This window comes from Bidens hawaiensis, unplaced genomic scaffold (assembly GCF_021521415.1).
Source record: "Bidens hawaiensis isolate Kalapana, Puna unplaced genomic scaffold, B.hawaiensis_p1.1 tig00011192_1, whole genome shotgun sequence".
NCBI lineage: Eukaryota > Viridiplantae > Streptophyta > Magnoliopsida > Asterales > Asteraceae > Bidens > Bidens hawaiensis.
Window position 1 is genome coordinate 371,394 of NW_027491870.1, and position 21,086 is coordinate 392,479.

Genomic DNA, 21,086 nt, shown 5'->3' on the forward strand with positions numbered 1-21,086 from the left:
TGAGCTACACATGTCAAGTTGGATGTCTAGAATTTTAAATGTATCTGGATCATGATTAATATTTTTTATACATATAACCGTATGGGTTACACTCCTTAAATGATTTGAGACATATAAACATAAGGCCACCCGTAGTGGGCGATTTTGGGCGAATAGGTGCTATACCCCCGCGAAATGTGGGCCGAAGGGGAGGGGGGGCAACCGTTTTTCGCCGTGAGTGTGTGTGTTGTGTGTATATATTATTATTATTATATATGTTTGTGTGTGGTATATATATATATATATATATATATTAGCCTACAACAACATTACACCTTAAAAACAAATTATTATCATTTGCGTCACGTATCGTAGTTCGTCCAGTTTGCAGATCCTCCACTACACATACCCTAAGAGAAAAACAAAGGTAAACATTATTTTATAATTATTGTCCATATAAATCCAAGAATAAAGTGGTGGCATTGTTACTAATATTGGCAATACATACAAAACTATGATATGACAGTGGCCATGTTTCTTATTATTTGTGAAACTGTGACAGTAGTAGCATCTCTAGGAATACTCAAAATCCAAAAATCACAACACCTAAGATCAGTAAAAGCTTGGGAATGTATGATTATCTAATCAAGAATCTACATTGGGTTATGATTACATAAACATTAATTAATCAATTTAAAGTTACACTTCCCCAATAAATGCCTCTAACCAAGAATATATGCTTTCAAGTTTCAACTGGTGTTTGTTGTATGGTGCATGTCACAATAAGTTAAATGTACAAGTTGCAATGCATTGGTTGGAATTTGTACTGCATCTCCTACCAAAACACCAAAATATTAATGTATGTTAATTTTAGTAATTGTGTTAAGATCAATTAAGTGTTTGCCTTCTCGGTGAGAGATTTGTTTGAGCTTTATAATACGATCCCGGAAGATGAACAACAAAAGAATATAATCCATGACATACTGGTGATAGCTTGTTGGTGCATTTGGATGATTGAAATGATACCGAATTCCTAAACATAGAGGTAAAGCATATGAAAGTTATAGAAGACATCAAATCACACAGGTTTTTATGACGGTTCAAACGTAGGTTTGAACACGAATCTCTTCTTTGGTAAGATTGGTGTAAATTCAATATTGTGTGATTGTGTTATAATAGTTGTGTTTTGTTTCGTTGTGGCCTGTCGTTTTGGGAGAGTTTCTAAAAAGTTTGCTTCTTGAAAAAAATACTTTAGAAAGTTTTTTGTTGTTGTTATATTCCGGTTAAAATGGGTTGTTTTACGGCACGAGCTGAAGTTGTTTGTACCGTGTTCTATAAAAACCCTTTGTTGTTCAGTAATGGGCTTTAAAACACCGTTATATAGAATTTATCAATATGGACATGGTGGGTAACAAATGGGCTCTATTTTTATTCTTGTCAAAGACATCAAGCTTAACCCGGACAAACTTTGAACCATGTAACCACCTGACACAGCCATGTATCATGTTTATCTAAACGAGCCAAACAAATGACAAGTCAACACGGGTTGGCAGGTAAATTTTTAGGGAGTTATAATTAAGTTGCACATCGAATGTATTCAGGATGGTGGGTTGAAATAAAGTTGTACACATGTTATTATGTTAAACAGGAGAGCGGGTTGAATTTATAAATCATATTTAAAAAAAAATATATATGTCACTTTAAACCGACCATGTTATCAAGATGCTTAATTGTAATAACACTCTAACATGGACCGTTGATTACTTGATTTAATGGATTAGATTGATTTAACTTTGGCTAGCATCTAAATTGGTGTGTCATTTGGATGATTTAAGGCTACATCTTAATTAGTAGGCTATGTAGTCTTGATAGCTTGTGCTAGGCCTGGATTTGAGATGTGTGAGCCTGCTCACCGAGTTGGGCTTTTGACTTTTTGGGCCTTTAAATTTATTTAGACTGAAACTTAAATTAAATAGGCAAAAAAAAAGGAGCAATAGAAATAAAGAACCAAATAGAATTAAGTTTGCTTACCTCATTTGTATTTGACAAGCATTTTCACATTTTGGCAGTTTTTTTAGATTCTACTAAATTCTCACTAGTCTATTATTTTGTCAAATTAAGAACAAGAAATGAAAATAGACACAATCGATCATGCATTCATGTGTAGTGGATTGGACGTAAATGAACAAATCCATCTTATTCAGATTTCCGGATCCTCAATTGCTAGTTTTTCATTTTATTTTACTGTCGATGTCTCTTTACGCTGAAGATAAAGATCACAGTTACAACACTCCATTATAACAACGCAGTGACTGTTAGCAAGTATAACTCAATGTTTCTAAATTACTTCTTTGTCACGTAATTGATCTGGTGGTGTTGTCTTACCATTATCGTGAGTTATCACCAAATATAAGATCGTTTGTTTATATAAATTGTTCTTTAAGTTTGTGTTTTTCGTCTTGTCTTAGAATATTCATGATTTTTGGTCATCTAAAAGCTTAAAGATAATGATCTTCATTAACTTGACTTGATTTAATGATCATTTTGAAGTGTATGAACTTCACAAGTGTTCTTTCCTAGTAAAAAATATTTACTTTTTAATAACAAACAACAAAATAGGTGCAAACATGATGGATATACAAACTTACAATGAAGCATTTAAGTGTCAAACGTAAGCTGGAAAAAGATTGTAAAAACCCAAATGGGCACCAGAAAAAACACACACTGCAAGACTCTCCAATTTGTACAATCAATAAATCAACTTAAAAGAAAATATTAAAGTTACAAAGCAAACAAAGTTTGGATAAAATAAAATTACAAACCATGAGAGTGGGCCCTGCTAGCTTCCAATGAGAGCGGTTCCATGATCTTTGTTATCTTCAAACCCATCCACAAATGACAATTGTTGTCTAATGTTATTAACAAGATGCAAAGCTTCCTGGTCTAGCTTTAAAGGATGCCTCTTCAAACTCTGAAAATTTAAAAAAACATAAACAAATTTATAGATATAAACATTAAAAATATGTGATAATTTACTCAAAGAATTGTATAGCATACCTCGGAAGCCCATAGGCAGTCGCGGGCCCTACGGGGAATTATATGAATGTGTGTCTGAACCAAGAAAACAACAAGATAATCGGTTAACTTAGTAAATTACACCTTTTCGTCCTTAAACTAAGAAAATAAAAAGAATCGTCCTTTATGTTTTAAAAAGGTTGCACGTTTCATCCTTTCCACTAACAGGCGTTAGATTTTTCTGCTAAGTCTAGTCATGTGCATTGCGTATGAGGGCATTTTTGTCATTTGACCCTCTACTCAATTAATAAAATTTGAATAATATTTATTAAATAAAAAAAATTCCCAAATGACCGGATTTAACAGAAGAAACTAACGCCCGTTAGTGAAAAAGGATAAAACGTGTACACATTTTAAAACATGAAAAACGAGCCCTGTTATATCCTTAGTTTAAAAACGAAACCTGAAATTTGGTATTTACTTGTGCAACTAACTTGTTAAATAATGCAAACATCTAATTAGACTTGCATAACACGAATAAAAAGAAACCTTGGTTATTGATACTTACATGAAATATAACTTGGCCTGCATCCACACCATTGTTGACCAACAAGTTGAATGAATCTGAAAGTTTCATTAGTAATGTCATAAAAAACGCAACTTTAATATTCAAAATATTATCTTGAAGCATTAAGAAAAAAGATTAACAAAAAACATTACCAGAATCAGTGGCTTTCATGACCGCCTTGCTAATATAAGGTACTTTTGAGCACATTGCAGCAACCACCTGCAAATTTATCACATTATTGCCAAAAAAATAAACAGATAAAAACTTGAAAGGGTTTTCAACTTAGGCCTGTAAACGAACCGAACGTTCAGTGAGCATGAACAAAAAGTTTTGTCTAGTTAAAAGGAAGACCATGAACACATGTCTCGTTTGTTCATTTAGATTCGTTTATGTTCATTTATGTTCGTTAGTTTACGTTTGTTAAAATATTCATTTAAAATTTTTGGCCAATTACAACTTAGAAGATTTTTAAAACTTTTTAGGCCCAACACATTGTTCTTCATGTTACTTTTAACTCGTTCATCTATATTTAGTTATGTATGTCCGTTATTTGAACCGTTCATTCATCAAGGAACGAACATAAATGGAGACGGACATATTCACTTTCTCAACAAGAAAACCCCATCTGTTTAATTTTTTGTGTTTGATCGTTTGTTCGGTTAAGGTTAAACAAATGAACATGAACATCTTTTCTTTGTGTTTGTTCGGTTCGTTTACAGGCCTAGTTTTCATGGTATAAAAACTAGTGAGAGGTTATAATATAAATAAGAACTTACAGACGGAGGAGTTGCTACAAGAGATGGGAAATGGGATCTAGGAATAATAAGGCAGTGCCTGACAAAATGGTAAGACAAATTATTTAGTGAGAATTTAATTGGAAACTGTCTAGTGCTGAAAAATGTAAAGATATAAAAGGGATTGTTATCTTGGTTTTATAACGTGTTAGGCATTTAATTGCATACAAGGAGCGGAAGTTTTGATTGCATATTAAGACATATGATACCTTACCCAGGGCTAACAGGATTGTTATCCAAAAAGCATAAGCATTCTTCATCTTCATATAGCTGCAGTCAGATGAAATTTAAGAACAATGTATCATGTTGATCTTAATAGAAAAGCAAGCATAAACCCTACCAAACTATTTATGCTAAACAATGACATGACTCAAACCTAAACTTACTAGGACACATATACCAATTAAACAAACAAATAAACCTATAATTCCCAACTAACAAATTTAACCGAATTAAAACACTTTTTAAACCTTATATTGAATTCGACCCACTTCACTAGTGAAATCCACACTAACCCCTACAAGACCCGAATTCCATCATCTTGAGCCCCAATTTTAATATCAACAGTTTTTTTTTCCCGATTTTAGCAATTTTAAATTATTTCCCTTTCATTGTTAAAACTATATTATTAGTAAACACCCCGTAAGGTATTATGTATTGCTGATCAACTATTTATAAGAGTACATTGAGAATAATTACAAAGAAAACCTAATCAGTATATTAAATCATATTTTTTAACTACGGTAATGTTATAAAAATAAACTCGAACCAATATAAATTCTCTAGTGTGAAAAATTGACTTGAGCAATTTGCATTTTTTTTTTCATATTTATGTTTCCACTATGTGTTAGGATCTTGCACACGCACAAAAGCAAATAAACAAACATGAGGATTTAATGTGGTTCGGTCTAGATTGACTTACGTCCACGGGTGGCAACCAGATAAAAGGCTACAGTTTGTAACTTGGTAACTTAGTAACAAGAAGCCTCAAACGGGTTGGGCTTAGGGCCGGCTGCCCTAGCCTGCACCCAGGGGAGGCTCAGAGGGTGTGCGAGCCGCACCATCGGCCGGGGCACAAACTTTTTTACACATGTTACATATATATGTTTTTTGGTGTCAGAAATAAGGTTATTTGCAATGGTTTATGAGATATATGCATGCTTAGAATGGTTTCTGCTTATAATAAACCAGTCGATAAAAGTTTTATCCATGTACGCTAACGAATAAAAAATTTTCATTAAGGCATACGGGCCTATTTATTTTTGCTCGGCCGAGGTATTTAAATTCTCGAAGACGGCCCTGCCTGCACCTGTCTCCTAACTAAACGCCGACCTAACCAAGGTAAGGCCTATGCAATCTAACACTCTGTGTCACACTTGGAGTGTTTTATATACATCTAAAGGGTCCAAGTAATAACTTATAATGTATTTGAATAAGTATTCAATTCAATTACCATATTGAGAATGTTAGAAACCTACCTAAGATTTATCTGAGCTCCAAATTTGGGAATACAAAACATAATAATCAATTAACACAATTGAACTTAATAAAGCATACATAATGCACAATTTCAAAAACCCATAAAATAATAATAATAATAATATATACCTTCAAAGCAGGTGCTTCACCTCGAACAATCTTACAGAAAATACAATCAGTGTTATCGGAAGAATCAGAACATAAAGTAATACTAATCGGAGTGGGTGGTGAGACTGTAATTGGACGAAGATGAGAACCGATGACGGATAAACGACGTCGTTGAGCACCTTCCATTAATAATCAATCAGTCAGTATCATATCAACTATCAGGAGTAAGTAAGTGATCGGGCCACCATGGTTTATTGAATTGAATAATAATAATAATAATAATAATAATAATAATAATAATAATAATAATTTTGTGGTGTGTAGAAGAACAAGGGGGTTTCGTTGGTTGTGGATTATCCGTGATCTTTCTTTCTAAACGACAACTCACTTATCTATTGGTTGGTCACTCGTGGGTTATCTCTTTCTTTATTTAATTTAATGTAAACTAGATAGATAAATATATATTGCTTTTAAAAACTATTGGTTATGTGTATAATTTTTTTTTATATTAGCGTTGACTCAGTGACAAATAAACCCCGTGATTTAAGACAAAAATATTATTATTATAATAATAATATTAGCCTATGTTTGTTAAGGAAGCTGTCTCTGTTTTTTACAGAGGGCTTCAAGCGACAATTGAGGATATTATGGTATGTGGGGGTCCGTTTTTTGGGGATTTTTAATAGAGACTAGCCTCCCTCCCTATCCATTTCGATGGTTTAGGGTTATATTCAGCAGGATGTTTCCACCTATGCTTTCGTAGCCTCGAGAGCACAATCTTGGAAGTTACAATACCACATTTTGCGTGATTGTGGTGTTGATGGGTTAGATTCCGATTTTGGGTGTGCGATGGGTTATTTGCACAACTCTATTCCCGATCTTGATCTTGGCGGGTTCGCTAATAAGGACACCCCCCCTAAAGCCCAAAATGCTTTGGCGAGTTCCCTTTATAGTAAAACTGTCCAAAGTTTGGGATAAAAGTTTTGCATGTCCTCTCGTCAGAGAGCGGTATTAGAATGTCTTCAGGCTCCTCATGCTCAAGACTTTTTGACTGTCACCCCATCGAAGGGTTAGGGCAGCACATGTCGGCAGTGGAGTACCGAACCATTCTTAAATATCGTTTAATGATCCCCTATTCCCAGTTGATGAGCCATGCCCTGTCTGTCGTAAGGCGTGTTTAGATAATTTTGGTGAACATGCGGTTCATTGCAAAGAACTCCCGGGGTTTAAATATAGACATGATCTGGCCAGGGATGTCCTTTGTGATATGTTAAAACGGGCGGGAATCTCGGCAAGAAAAAAGGCTCCTGTGAATTTCTTGTCGGATCCGCGTGAAGGAAGGTCTACTCTCCGACCAGTGGACATTCTTGTGTTTGGATGGGCTGGGGGGAAGCATGCTTGTGTGGACCTCACCGGGGTGTCCCCTCTTGTCGGGCTTAGGAACACCGGGTTTGTTGCTAGGCAGGCCGTGCTAATGACAGAAATAGGAAAAATTGCTAAGCATGAGATGGCGTGTGCGGAGAATCAGCACGCCTTCATTCCTTTTGCTTTTGATACATTTGGGTCTCTTGCTCCCGATGATGCTACGTTTCTAAACATAGTTCAGCGGGTCGTGCACGATAACTAAACGACGCCGAAGAACGATAATTTTATTTTCAGTAGGATCGGTTTTGCCATTCAAAAGGGGTGGCGGCGCAGCTTGTTGCCCGCTTACCTGCCTCTTTATTGTAATTGAATCCTTTTATTTGAAATGAAAAATACAACGAGGATATCAAAGTAATATTAATAATAAAGGTAGCCCGATCCGGGTACTCCGTACGCGGCCCCCATTAGTAAGTAAGTGTCAGGGTTCGAGTCCTGATCTCACCCGGTTTTACTGGCTCCTCGCTGTCGTGCCATTTGGCGGGCGTGGGGGTCGGGTTTTATCTGCTGAATCCCTCAATAGGTGGACCGCTAGGGGCTCCGTCCGTCCGGACTAGTGGCCGGCTCAGGCTACCTTTAGCCAATGGGGGCCGCGTACGGAGTACCCGGCGTTACTTAGTTGGTCGTTCAAAAAAAAATTTATTATTATTATTATTATTATTATTATTATTATTATAGTTTTTAAATCCGAGTTTTAAAGGTTAACTGCCCGTGCTCGATTCCCGCCTCCAACACATACTTTCAGATGTATCAGAGTGGACTAGGCGAATACGTGACTTTTACTAGTTGGATCCATGAACTAAACGGGTTTATGTCACCGTCCTGTCGTGCATTCGGGCAAGTGCTCACATACATTGGTCTTTGGTGAGAGTTTTTCTTAAATCGAAATACGAGTGCATCCCGTTGTGATGAAATTTAGCTAGTAGCTATTTAGATGATTTGGTTGTTAAAAAAAAGGTTGCTTGTTTAATATCATTATTTTTAATTTGTAAGTTATAGCGTTGCTTATTTGTTGAAACTAACTGTGATGACTATCACAACTTATATAAGCTCAAGGACAGACTCTACTCCTCGAGATTTAGGTTTTGACGTCCTCCTATGCAGTAGTGAAACTGCTTTTGGCCGTCCTTCATCAACTACCGCCTAACACTCATAAAGGCCTAATACGTTGTGCAAGTCATGTATTGATGTCAATGTGCCAGTATATGTCACCAACATATGTTGTGGTTACCAATTAATCAAGAGGACGAGTGAGAGAGAAAGTACGAGAGGTGTGTTGATTATTGTGAGACAGATTGGCGAGGGGTTGTGACAAGAGAGACAGATAATGATGGGCTTAATGAAATATGATTATATGAGGGACGAAGCGGTCAAAGGAGGAACTATATTTGTATAAAGACTAGGGTTGTTCATGATCCGAGCCGAACCGAGCGAAGACTTGCTTGTTGCTTGGCTCGTTTACATCCGAACCGAACGACTGAAATTCGAACCGACGAAAACCGAAACAAGCCAAAATCGAGTCGAGCAATTTTCGATCAAACATCGAGCGATTTCGAGCATTATTTATTTCTTTTTCACTTTAAAAGTTTCAATAAGAAACAAATTAATGGTTGTAAATAATATATTTTATAAATAAATTGGTAGTTTTTAGACAAACGTGTAATATGTTGTAAATTTTTATTAAAAATAAGTTTGAAGTGATATATAATGATCATGTAAGCAAGCTACCAGTATTATAAAACCTTGAATCGAACAAATAAAACTATAAAATTGACGGAATATGAAAAAATTTAAGGGGTGAATATAATTGTAAGCATATATTTATGTGTTTTGTCTATATATTTATATATTTGTTCATATATAATCATATATAAAATAAATTAAAAATATTTGAGGCGAACTGAACTGAGCAGACCTTTGTTTGTTGTTTGGCTCGTTTACAAACCGAACCGAGCGGCTCGTTTCAATCGAGCGAAAAATAAACGAACAATTTCTAAGCAATTTTTAAGCGAGCGGCGAACGAGTTCGAGCGACGAGCGGTTTGGACGGCCGTAAATTAAAGACTCTCTTTAAATGAATACATATTGTATAAGTCCGTTTATTATGAGTTGGGTTGGAACTTTCAGTCCTTCACTAACACTAAGCCCAATCTATAAACTTTAGTAGACCATTTTTAATTAAACAGTTACAACTTTTTAAGGTAAAGATAAATACATAATAACATGTTAGACATTGCATAAGATTGTGAGAAATTTTCTTTAGGTAAAATACTCTTGATTTAAAAAAAAAGCCCTTAAACTTATACTATATTAGTATTGAACAAGTTTCTAAAATCATATAATATTGTTTTTATTCAAAATGTATTCAACAAATATCTCAAATACATTTTAAAACACAGTTTATTTTAATAGGTTTAAAATAAAACGTGGAAACAAGAATGACTTCCCAAAGTATAAATGTCACCCATTGAAATTTAAAGCCATTCTAATACAAAACGTAAGTAAACATGATGTTGAAAACAGTTTAGAAGAAAATTAAAATATTGGACAATCCTTTAGAATACCTTTTAGGCGTAATGTTTGTGGATGGAAGAACAACTTGATAATCAAGCGTGCTTGAGTAAGAATAGTACTTGGATGTGAGACCTTTAGGGAAGTTTCCGCCCAGACAACCAAAAACATCACGAGTTTCTTGTTGGCATCCTTAAGTTTACTAGAATCATCTTTGCACGTTAAGATCACCCTTAGACAACCGGACATCTTGCAAAGTGTAGGGCGAGTGCGACACTAATAGACGAGTGTATTAAGTGTTACATCCTTTACAGACGTAACTGAACTATCAACTCATCGATGACATCCTTTACAGACGTAACTTTCTTGGCCCACTCCTAAGATGCGTGGACAACCAAGATGCTGGCTACCTCCTAAGGGAAGTACACGAGGGCATCTGTGGAGTCCACGCAGGTCCACGCGCTGTTGTAGCTAAGCTAAACAACGCGGGATACTTTTGGCCGGGGATGCATACGGATGCGCTGGCATACATCAGAAAGTGTAGGTCTTGCCAGCTCTACGCACCCAACACGCATCGCCCGAAGAATGAACTTGTTCCAGTCACCTCTTCATGGCCATTTCAGAAGTGGGCCATCGATGTGACAGGCCCATTTCCCACAGCAGCAGGGAACGTTCAGTTTCTAGTGGTAGCCATCGACTACTTCACCAAGTAGATAGAAGCAAAACCCTTAGCCCAAACAACCGCAAAACATATCAAAAAATTTATTTGGGAATTTATTATTTGTCGTTTTGGACTTCCACAGACTTTGGTGAGCGATAACGGCACCAACTTTGCTGACAAGAAGCTACAAAAGTGGCTAGAAGAACTTCAAATCACCCACACCTTTACCTCAGTGGCGCACCCGCAGGGTAATGGTGAGGTGGAAAGAGCAAATAAGAGCATCGTCGACGGCATAAAGAAAAGACTCTTGGAACACAGATCCGGCTGGGTGGACGAAGTTCCACACGTCCTTTGGGCAAACAGAACGCTGAAAAAGGCCAGTACGGGAGAAACCCCGTTCAGCCTTACTTATGGCACTGAAGCCATGGTCCCGGTCGAAATTGGTTTACCCTCACCAAGGGTCTTGATTCAGCCAGAAGACAATGATGCGGAAAGACGGTTAGACCTTATGCTAACCGAAGAACGCAGAGACTTAGCCGCAGCGCGTGAAGAGAACTACAAGCGACAAATGCAAAAGTACTACAACACGCGGGTAAAACTCTGCAACTTCAATATAGGACTACATATTGCGTAACAACGAGGCTTCAAACCAAGAGCGCCCAGGAAAGCTGGCCCCGTCTGGGAAGGACCATACATTATCAAAGAAGTTTTGGGAAAGGGCGCATACCGGCTCGAAAGGCTCGATGGCACTCCCATCCCAAGAACATGGAATGGAGCTCAATTACGCAAATGTTACATGTAGATCAATTCCAAACTTGTAAAGAAAAGGCCTAGAGCCACTTCTAAAGGAAATGATTCTCCTTTCACATTGTGTTGATAGCCTTACCTTTATACTTATGAACTTCTCACACTGGTATGCCGGTATTCACCGCATAAATATGGGAAGAAGTAAGTCGTTGCGTGTGGAAGGCGGCAAAACCCGCATAAACACAAAAAACGGAAAAAATTTCTAAGATGAGGAAAACCTTCACGCAGGTCAGTTATATGTGAAGTTTGGTCATCCCACTAAATGAAAGTGACGGTCTTACCCGCACAATCATGATAGAGGAAACTGAACATTAACCTATTGACAACCGCGCGTCGAAAGGTTAACTTATTCAAAACACTTAGAAAATTTCTAAGGAAAAGATGAGGAAAACCTCCACGCAGGTCAGATATAGGTAAAGTTTAGCCATCCTACTAAGTGAAAGTGACGGTCTTACCCGCACAATCACGAAAGAGGAAGCAAAACTTTAACCTATTGTCTGCCACGTTGAAAGGTTAACTTATCCAAAGTACTTAGGAAATTGCTAAGCTAAACTAGAATATGCGTGAGCAAAACGTATAAGGTTTACAAGGCAAGGCATTAACAAAAGATTTATATTCCATAAAAATTCAAGTATTACAAGAATGGCCAGGCGCATACCCGCGTACAAGAATATAAATCTATACAAAAATAAAAATCTATTCTAACAGTGGGAAGGGATCTAAAGGATCAAGCTTTAGGACCACTCCCACTTGAACCCGCACCATCAGTAGAGTGTGGCGGTTCAAGGAAAGCCTTGAGAATAGCTAGCCCATCATCAGCAGCAGTAATCTCGTTCACCTTCTCCACCACCGGATGCGGGAAGGCAGCATACTGGTTCACTGCTTGGTCATAAGCAGCTTCAGTATCCACATCATATAGAGGGAAGTTGGAAGGCGGGATGCCCTTCTCAACAAACCCTAGACCAAGCAGGAAGCCAGCCTTTTCCCCATCCTCATGAGAAGCGTTGAGGGCTACGCTCATGGCATCGTCATATGATGTGTTCGTAAGAACCCGATGCACAACCTACAAAGCAGAAATATATCACTCTTCTAAGCGTAAAGAAAAACGTAAAGAAATTGTGAAACTGCGCATACCTGAGACAATGCTTCTCGAAGAAGCCATTCCTTGGTAACCAGAGCCTCCTGGAGGGCAGCTTGAGCTTCATCACGGGCGCGTTCGGCTTCGTTCTTAGTAAGGTTGGCAAGCAACACATCTTTAGCTGCAGCCTCTTCGACGCCCTTCAGCTTACGCTCAGTGTGGTCAAGCATGCCCCTATGGTCCAGGATCTCTTGGAGCTTCTTGGCGTCTTCCATGGCCAAGGCATCATGAGCCTGTTGCAGCCTCTCTAATTTGGCTTTAAGCTCCTCATTCTCGGTGCGTAGAGGCTCGGCAACAGCATCAGCCTTGGTGGCCCTCTCAGTTGCGTTCCGTGCAGTTTCCTTAGCCAGCCGAAGCTGTTCGTTAACAGCTTGGGCAGCCTTGGAACGGGACTCGAGCCGGGCCTGAACTTCAACCTCGAGGGCCTTGAAGGCCTTCTCCTTTTCCGCAGCAACAGCGGCAAGCCTCTTATTCTCCTCCTGGATAGCCCGCGCCTGAGCCACTTCCAGGCTACGCGCCGTCTTTAACTTGTCGTTTTCATGACAAAGTAACTTGACGCGCGACTGCATCCGGGCAAGGAGGATTCGGAGCTCGTTGGACAGCCTACCCTCCTGGTAGCTGGCCATGGCTTCCCCCAGCGCACCGCTTGGGGCGGCGTGGCGCGCCCATTCGACGCAATCCGCAGCAGTCCGGAGGGTCGCTCCCCGGCGGATACTCCACCGAGGAGCGTACACCTCGTTGGAATCACGAACTGCAATAAAACAAAAAACAGTTAAGAGAAAATGATAAAAGGGATATAAGGCCAAGATAACCCCACGCACCTGTAGGGTCGACAACAGGCCGATAGCCACCAAACCCATCACCTGAACCTAAGGGATATCCATCCAAAAGGTCAAGGAGATGGGAAGGAGGCAAAGATTGGCTAGACGCCCCAACCCCGAACATACCTGAAGGACCGGCCGCGGTCGCCGGTGCCGGAGGAGGCATAGTGGAGGCCGCCGCGGTAGAAACCAACGGAGGTGAACTCACCGGAGGTGAACTCACAACCGTGGCAGTCGCCGCGGAAGAACCCGCAGAAGAAACCACCGCCGGCTCAGTGAAGGATTCCGTGAAGATGGCACTGGCAGTCGGCGGGGATGATGTTACAGTTGGAACAGTTGCCTCAACGGGAAGAGCAACTGAACCAATACTGCAAACAGCCGCCTGGGTCATCGCGTCGGGTAGGTTGACCAAACCTACCGTCATGGGTCCAGAAACGCTCCTCCCCGCTCCACTCTGGAACGCGGTAGCATCCACGCCTGCACGAAGACAAGATATATAAGTATAATGGCGGAAAGATATGCAGTTAAAGTAAATGAAGTTTATACTTACGAGTCCTCTTGAGCTTGAAGGTGCGAACAGGCGTGGACGAACCCGATGGAGCCGGCCTCTTCATACCGGTCACCGTCGTCGTCCTGGGCTGCTCGGAGGTGACCGCTATCTCAACCTCAGGAACAGTGGTCTCACCACCACCAGGGTTCCCCGCCGCCTCGTCACTTTCGGTCTCCGAGTCAGACCGGTTGCCCTGATCGGCAGTGGAGACAACCTTAGCCTTGCCCTTCCCGCCAGCAGCCTTCTTCTTCCTCGCGAAGAAAGGACCATCTGCGGATTCCTCATCAGAAGATGACAAAATTAGAGGAATTCCAGCAGAGGTTTGAGCATTGAGAGGGCGAGGGTTAAAAATTTCGTGGCCTGGCGGGTAGGCTCCACAAACCGATCCGCCGTTTGCTCAAGGATGGGCAACTCGTTCTCGTCAAGAGCACGAGTACCCAACCGAGCAGGACCACCACTCTCCCGCGGCTGCAGAAGAGACTGCAAGTTGTTTCCCTCTGAAAATAAAAAGAAAGAGATGGTTAGAACAAAAACCATAAATTAGCAAATAATATGAAGCATACCGTAAGGAATAGAGTTCAAACCGTATTCGAGGACGATGGGAATCTGTGGCGCCTCCGCCCCAGCATCTTTCCACACCCGGCTCATACCGAGCATCACCATCCCAGACTCCGCAAAGCGGTAAACCGGAGTCTGGATCCAGGAGATCTTGGCAAACCATTCCGCCTCCTGGTAGTTGGAAGCGTGAAGGTTGGGGAGTGCTCTCCCGTTCTTGAATGTCATCGCGATAGGGACGACACGGGCAGAGATGTAGAAGAACTTCCGCTTCCAAGACCGAAGACTGCGCTCGGTAGCACAGATCTTCAAACCCTTGATCCGAGTGACCAAGGTATACCAGCCTTGGATGCACTTCCAGGAGTAGAAGGTCATCAGGCGGTCGACATGGGGCTCCACACCCAGAATGAGGCACACCCATTCAAAATGGCGGATCTTGACGATCGCCATTGGGTGTACCTCCGTCAGGTGCACACCGTGTCTCTCCAAAACACGGTATACAAACTTCGTCAATGGGAACCTGAGATTCCCATAAACGAAGAATGCAGCATATACCCCTATTTTGCCCTTGGGGGCATCGTACACCGTCTGATGAGGCTCAGGAAACTCAGGCTCGAACGGCTCGAGCATGAACTTCCTGACGATGTACTGATAAAGGTCGATGGGGAGAGCACACTGGCATTCGCCAGCAGTGCTCTTATCGTCCTTATCAGACGTGGACGTCGGGATCTCGGCGTACACATCAGAATCCTCGGCGGTAGCCTCAAGATCATGAGTAGAAGACATGTTTTAGATGTAAAGGAATGATTTCAGGAAAATGCTCGACGGAAAAGTTAGAGTATTCGCCGGAAATCATTTAGAAGAGAGAAGTGAAAGTGTGGATTAAGATGCACCCTCTCCCCCTTTATATACTCATCGCAATGAATGCGATGAATTTAATGCGGGGGAGAGAGAAGCGCAGGTGCAATGAAACTATGACACGTGGAAAGAGCAAGCTGGCAACAGCTTTCGACAGGACGCGTGCCGTAAATCTCGCGCCCACGCGCCCGAAAACTCGTGCCCACGCGCCTGAAAAAGCGTCTGGAATGACCATATACTGTCACGTCGCCATAACTTCCTGCACGTCCTGAAAGTGTCATAAGAAACCGTCGGACGACACTAACGTCCCTTCAACAGTTTGGACTGTTCTTATCCTTTCACCAACTCTTCGAATTTCAAAAAGATTCAAAAAGATTCAAAGATTCAAAAATAAGAGGGAATATACCCCCTTACCTTGGTACCCAAGAAACCGTAAGACAAGTGCGGGTACAGTGTCAAGGCGAAACCCTTCACATACTTAGCACTTGCAGGGAATTGAAACCAAGAATGATCTTCTGGACCGTGCTTGCGGAAAGAGAAATAGCACCTCCACATAGTGGGAATGTTGAGAACTAGCCTGTTTGAAACTTCAAGGCGGAATTGGTGGTTTAACATAACTGATCACTATGTCCGAAACTACCAAAACCTCGTGAAGAATCTATACAAGTGAAACTCAACGCTCCCGATGTGTGAAGGGGTTAAACACCTACCCGCATCACAACCAAAGATCAGGCAGAAAAGTCGGGAATTTCTGCGAGTGACATTAGGAAAACCGCGGGAAGAATCCCCACGGAAAACCTTAAAACTAAAAAGCCTTTCCAAAACCCCTTGCTTAAGTCCAAAAGTTCACCTCACTTATTAACAATTCATGAGAAGAACATTGGACTGGGGGGACTTGAAGAGGTAGGTCCCAGCAGAGCTCAGTTGGACCCGCAAGACTCACCTTGAAGAGGGACGTCTGCGCAAGGACCAACTGGTTCCGCAGGACCAACCATGCTCAGAGAAGACCTTACGCGCAGTACGCCAGCTGTTCCCGCAGGAAAAGCCTCCCAATGGTGAAGTACCCCGCCTGTTCCCGCAGTTGCGGATACAAGCCATCAGGGAAGGCTACTCGCACTAATAGCAAGGCTACACGCACAAGGCACTAAATAATTCAGTAGTCACCTGAAGGAATGAGCAAGGCGGGAATACTCCCGCCCAAATGAGCCAGTCCGTACGCTTCTGGAAGATCTTTTGTACTATACCTGCCAAGGTATGGACAAAATAGACAAGATCTGACCAAAGCAGCCCATGAACCAATCACAGGGTGACAGCTCACCGACAACAGTACGAGGAGCACGCTCTAGTACAAAATGTCACTATCAGCCGCTGCCTACTCACCAACCCTTGTCGTGGCACGTACATAGCCTGCAGTTGGTGGAAAAATAATAGTACACAGCCGGCGGAAAAGGAGTAATACACAGCCGGCGGAAAAGGACTAGTACACAGCCGGCCATGTCACTATCAGCCGCTGCCTACCCACCAACTACCAGCATGGCACGTGCGTTGCCCACAGTTGGTGGAAAAGGAATATTATACAGCTGGCTGTACCTGCTTGGAAACCTACCTTCGGCTATAAATACTCCAACACCTTGGAACGGTATCATTATCTTGTATCTTATCTTCTCTAGCAATCTCTCTCAATATACACTTATATTCAGAGCAATCTAGTCTGATTCTCACGCCGGAGGGTGGTCACAAGGAGGAACCCCCCCCCCCTTCTTAGTGACGAGCTCACGGTGTCTGTTTTGCAGGTCATCAGAAGAACAACCATCTTTGCCGGACTTAACCCTCGTGGGAAACATCTACTTAACCCCCAGAATATCCGTAATCTGCCCGGGGTCATTTAGTGCTTCTTCAGTCGCCAACACAAAAAAGTTAAAAAAAATAATGGGTTTTTTAGGGAATTTGAAATCTAATGTGCTATGTTAAGGTGAAGATTTGTGAGTTTGCAAAGACTCTAAAATTTTATACTCGTTGGGTGGCTACGGTAACTCGAATGACAATACAGGGACCTCTTGTCATTCTTGTGGGGATGATACATGAATAATGAAGACAATCAATGTCAATATATTATTACACATATAAGGTGGCAATAATTACATATTGATTAAAGCAGATAATCTAATGAGGCACACGTATAAGTTGTCAAATTAAAGTGAGTTCAAATGAGCCAACATCACCTATGGTCTTTATTAACCACTCTCACCTAGTTGTCCCGGTTAAAACTGATGCCGTTGCCGACCTACTACCTCCATCACCGTAGATACCACAACCGCTACCACTACCTCCAACACTCTGGCCAACTCCCTTCCACATTCATTGACGACACCACCAACCCCCATCTTCACTGGCATCACCTTTGTTGTCGTCTTCTCCCCCACATCAACACCGTCACAATACCAAAACCTCGTCTTCACCATCTACACTATCGGCCCCACCTTCACCTATCACTACCAGTCGCCATAAAAAAAACTAGTCAACCAATTCTAATTCGTTTTGTTTTTCTTAAACGACTAATTTCAACCTGAATACATTTGGTGTACAACCAGTCTTACCTCTTAACCCAAACCAAACCAAAACTTTTTTTAAAACAATTCGTTTCAACCCAATACCCGACCCTGACCCACATATTTTCAATATCAACCTAGTTTAACCTAGGGGTGTGCAAAAACCAGAAAAAACCGAACCGAAACAAAAACCGACAGTTTGGTTTTATGTTTTTGTAAAAACCGAAAAAAACAAACCGAACCGAATTTCTAAATTTTTGTTTTTTATTATATATTAAGTAATTTATAAGAATTTAATAAATATATAACTCAAATATTTTTGGTAAAATGTTTAATAGTCTATTATTTATACTAAAATTAATTAGTTTTCGAACACTTTTTTTTACCTAAAATTTTCAAGATCGAATGGCAAAAACCAAAAAAATCAAAACCGAAAAAACCGAAACGTAAGGGTTTCAAATACTCCAAAAATCAAAGCTTTGGTTTTAAATTCTATTTTAACCCTGCATCACACACACCATAGTTTAACCCAATAACTATTGACCTAGAACCTAACCCGATCCACCCGTGTATATCCCAACTGTTTTATCATGCTTACCTATACATATGTAACATAAAACATTTATGAAGCTATTATCTAGACTCAAGTTCCTTCTATGACTTCTCCATCTCCTCCTTCTAGAACCACATAAACCCTTTATTATTATTATTATTATTATTATTATTATTATTATTATTATCACCCGTCGACACATGTATCCTCGCTAAGCAATCCAACTGCGCTTACTCACTCACATACCAACTCTCTGTTCATACTTCAACAATAACAATTGAATCATTCAACCTCTAAACCCTAATCCACCGTACAACACAACTCACCGCCATGACCGACGATCAAGTGATTCAAATTCCGACGTTAGACCTCAACCAATTGAACGTGTTATCGGTGCTAGGCCGCGGCGGCAGAGGCGTAGTGTTTTTGATCCGATCCAATGGAGAATTATTAGCTTTGAAGACGATTTTGAAACCGGGTTGTGGTGAGTGTAAGCAGGTTAAGTTCGAGCAGGAGGTTTTGCGATTAACGCAGCATCCGTTGCTTCCGAAGCTCCGCGGCGTCGTATCGACTGATAAAATCGTCGGTTTCGCCATTGATTATTGTCCTGGAGGTGATTTGAATCAATTGCAGAAGAAACAGACGGAGAGAATGTTTTCAGATGATGTGATCAGGTGAATTCTATATGTGATTTATAATATTATCGAGTTCGAGTTTTGTTAATCAGTTGTTCATGAATTCATATGCTTAGTTTGAGAATTCTGTATCCGATTTGTGCAGTTCGGCTTAAATGTTTAATGCAGCTGAATTAGTGAATATTATCACACTCGAACTGTTAAACATGTGGTTTAGATGCTTAATTTGAGAAATCTGTATCCGATTTGTGTGAATTTAGGTTTAATGCAGCGGAGTTTAGATGCTTAATTTGAGAATTCTGTATGCGATTTGTGAATTTAGGTTTTACGCAGCGAAATTAGTGAATATTATCACGCACAATTTATAAACATGTAGTTCAGATGCTTAATTTAAGAATTCTGTATTCAATTTGTGTATTTAGGTTTTATGCATAGAACTAGTTTATATTTCAATGCTTAATTTGAGAATTCTATATCATATTATATTCAGAATGTGAAATTAGTGAACAATATCGTGGTGCAGTTACTCTGTGTTGTTACATTTTTGCAGCGGAATTAGTGACTGCATGTAGTTCAGATGCTTAATTTGAGAAATGTGTATACAATTTGCGCATTTAGGTTTTATGCTATAGAATTAGTTCATATTTCAATGCTTAATTTGAGAATTCTGTATTCATATTCATAATGTGAAATTAGTGAGAACAATATCATGGTGCGGTTACACTAAGCTGTCACATATTGACCGTTACATGTAGTTCAAATGCTTAATTTGAGAATTCTGTATTCAATATGTGCATTTAGGTTTTACGCAGCGGAACTAGTACTCGCATTGGACTATCTTCACCAATTAGGCATAGTTTACCGTGATTTGAAGCCGGAAAACGTAATGATTCAGGAAAACGGCCACATAATGCTTATCGATTTCGACCTATCAACAAAACCAACACCAAAACCTAAATCAAACTCTCAAACGACGCCGTTTCCAAACTCCGATCTAAACAACACAACTCGCATACATCCTGAGTCGGTTTACAACAACTCCGAGTCAAACTCGGTTTCAAAATCAAACTCATTCGTCGGAACAGAAGAATACATAGCACCAGAAATGTTAACCGGCACCGGCCATAGCTTCTCAATCGACTGGTGGTGCTACGGCGTCGTTTTGCACGAGATGTTGTACGGTAAAACTCCGTTTAAAGGGGTTAACAGGAAAGAGACGTTTAATAATATTCTGTCGAAGTCGCCGGAGCTCGTCGGAGAGCCGACGGCGTTGAAAGATTTGATCGGAAAACTGCTGGTGAAGGATCCGACGCGGAGGTTAACGGCGGCGGAGATCAAGGGTCATGATTTCTTTTTGGGAGTTGATTGGGATGGGATCCTGTACGTTGCTAGACCACCGTTTGTACCTGCACCATTGGATGAGATGGAGGGTATGGGTGTAAATAAGATTGATGTTGAGGGGTTTGTTCAAAGGGTGTTTAAAGTTGATGATGACGTGCAAGAGGTTGACGAGTTTAAGAAATTTTGACCAATATTACTGTATTAAGTTTATAATAATAAATTTATTTATTTAGTTTTATATTTATAAGTAAAAAGTCGTATTAAATTAAGAGTGAAAATATTTGTTACATTTTTATAGTAGGGACATAATAATTTCATAGGAAATTTTATTGGTATATATATTGAATTTGTGTACACCTTTAATGTTTTCAGTGTTATTGGGTTTATTTGTAATGACAATTTAAATTATGTGCACCTAGTGTCTTACTGTCTTACCCGCAACGCGCCGGGTAGTTTGGATAACACGCTAGGTGTGACATCTGCCCCGATCCGACCCGACCCAGGTACCCGTTTCTCTGACCCGATCTCTTTCTTTTATGATTTAATATTTTATTTATACTTATATTTTTACTTTTAATAATAATATATATTTTCCTTCCCGCCTCTTTCTCTCTCTTTCTTTCCGCCGTCCCATCCCTCTTCTTCTCTCTTTCCGCCTTCTTTTCCCTCTTGTCGCCGTCCCGCCCTTAAGCCTTGTTTCCTTCTTTTTTCTCCTCTCCTTGTCCTTTGTTTCTTCCCGCCTA

The 21,086-nt window shown here is 40.3% G+C and overlaps 2 protein-coding genes across 2 annotated transcripts; one reads left to right on the forward strand and one right to left on the reverse strand.

Moving 5' to 3' along the window:
- Positions 1 to 2,707: 2,707 nt before the first annotated feature.
- LOC143537477 (adenylylsulfatase HINT3-like) lies at positions 2,708 to 6,220 on the reverse strand. Its single transcript, XM_077031239.1, has 7 exons — positions 5,965 to 6,220; positions 4,571 to 4,626; positions 4,339 to 4,396; positions 3,715 to 3,781; positions 3,563 to 3,618; positions 3,037 to 3,090; positions 2,708 to 2,950 (listed from the first exon to the last, which is right to left on the reverse strand). The coding sequence occupies exons 1-7, from the start codon at positions 6,127 to 6,129 to the stop codon at positions 2,819 to 2,821; spliced, it is 588 nt and encodes a 195-aa protein (XP_076887354.1). The 5' UTR covers positions 6,130 to 6,220; the 3' UTR covers positions 2,708 to 2,818.
- A 12,470-nt stretch (positions 6,221 to 18,690) lies between these two features.
- Positions 18,691 to 20,621, forward strand: LOC143537478 (serine/threonine-protein kinase OXI1-like). The gene is made up of 2 exons (XM_077031240.1): positions 18,691 to 19,041; positions 19,804 to 20,621. The coding sequence occupies exons 1-2, from the start codon at positions 18,698 to 18,700 to the stop codon at positions 20,528 to 20,530; spliced, it is 1,071 nt and encodes a 356-aa protein (XP_076887355.1). The 5' UTR covers positions 18,691 to 18,697; the 3' UTR covers positions 20,531 to 20,621.
- The last annotated feature ends 465 nt before the right edge of the window (positions 20,622 to 21,086 follow it).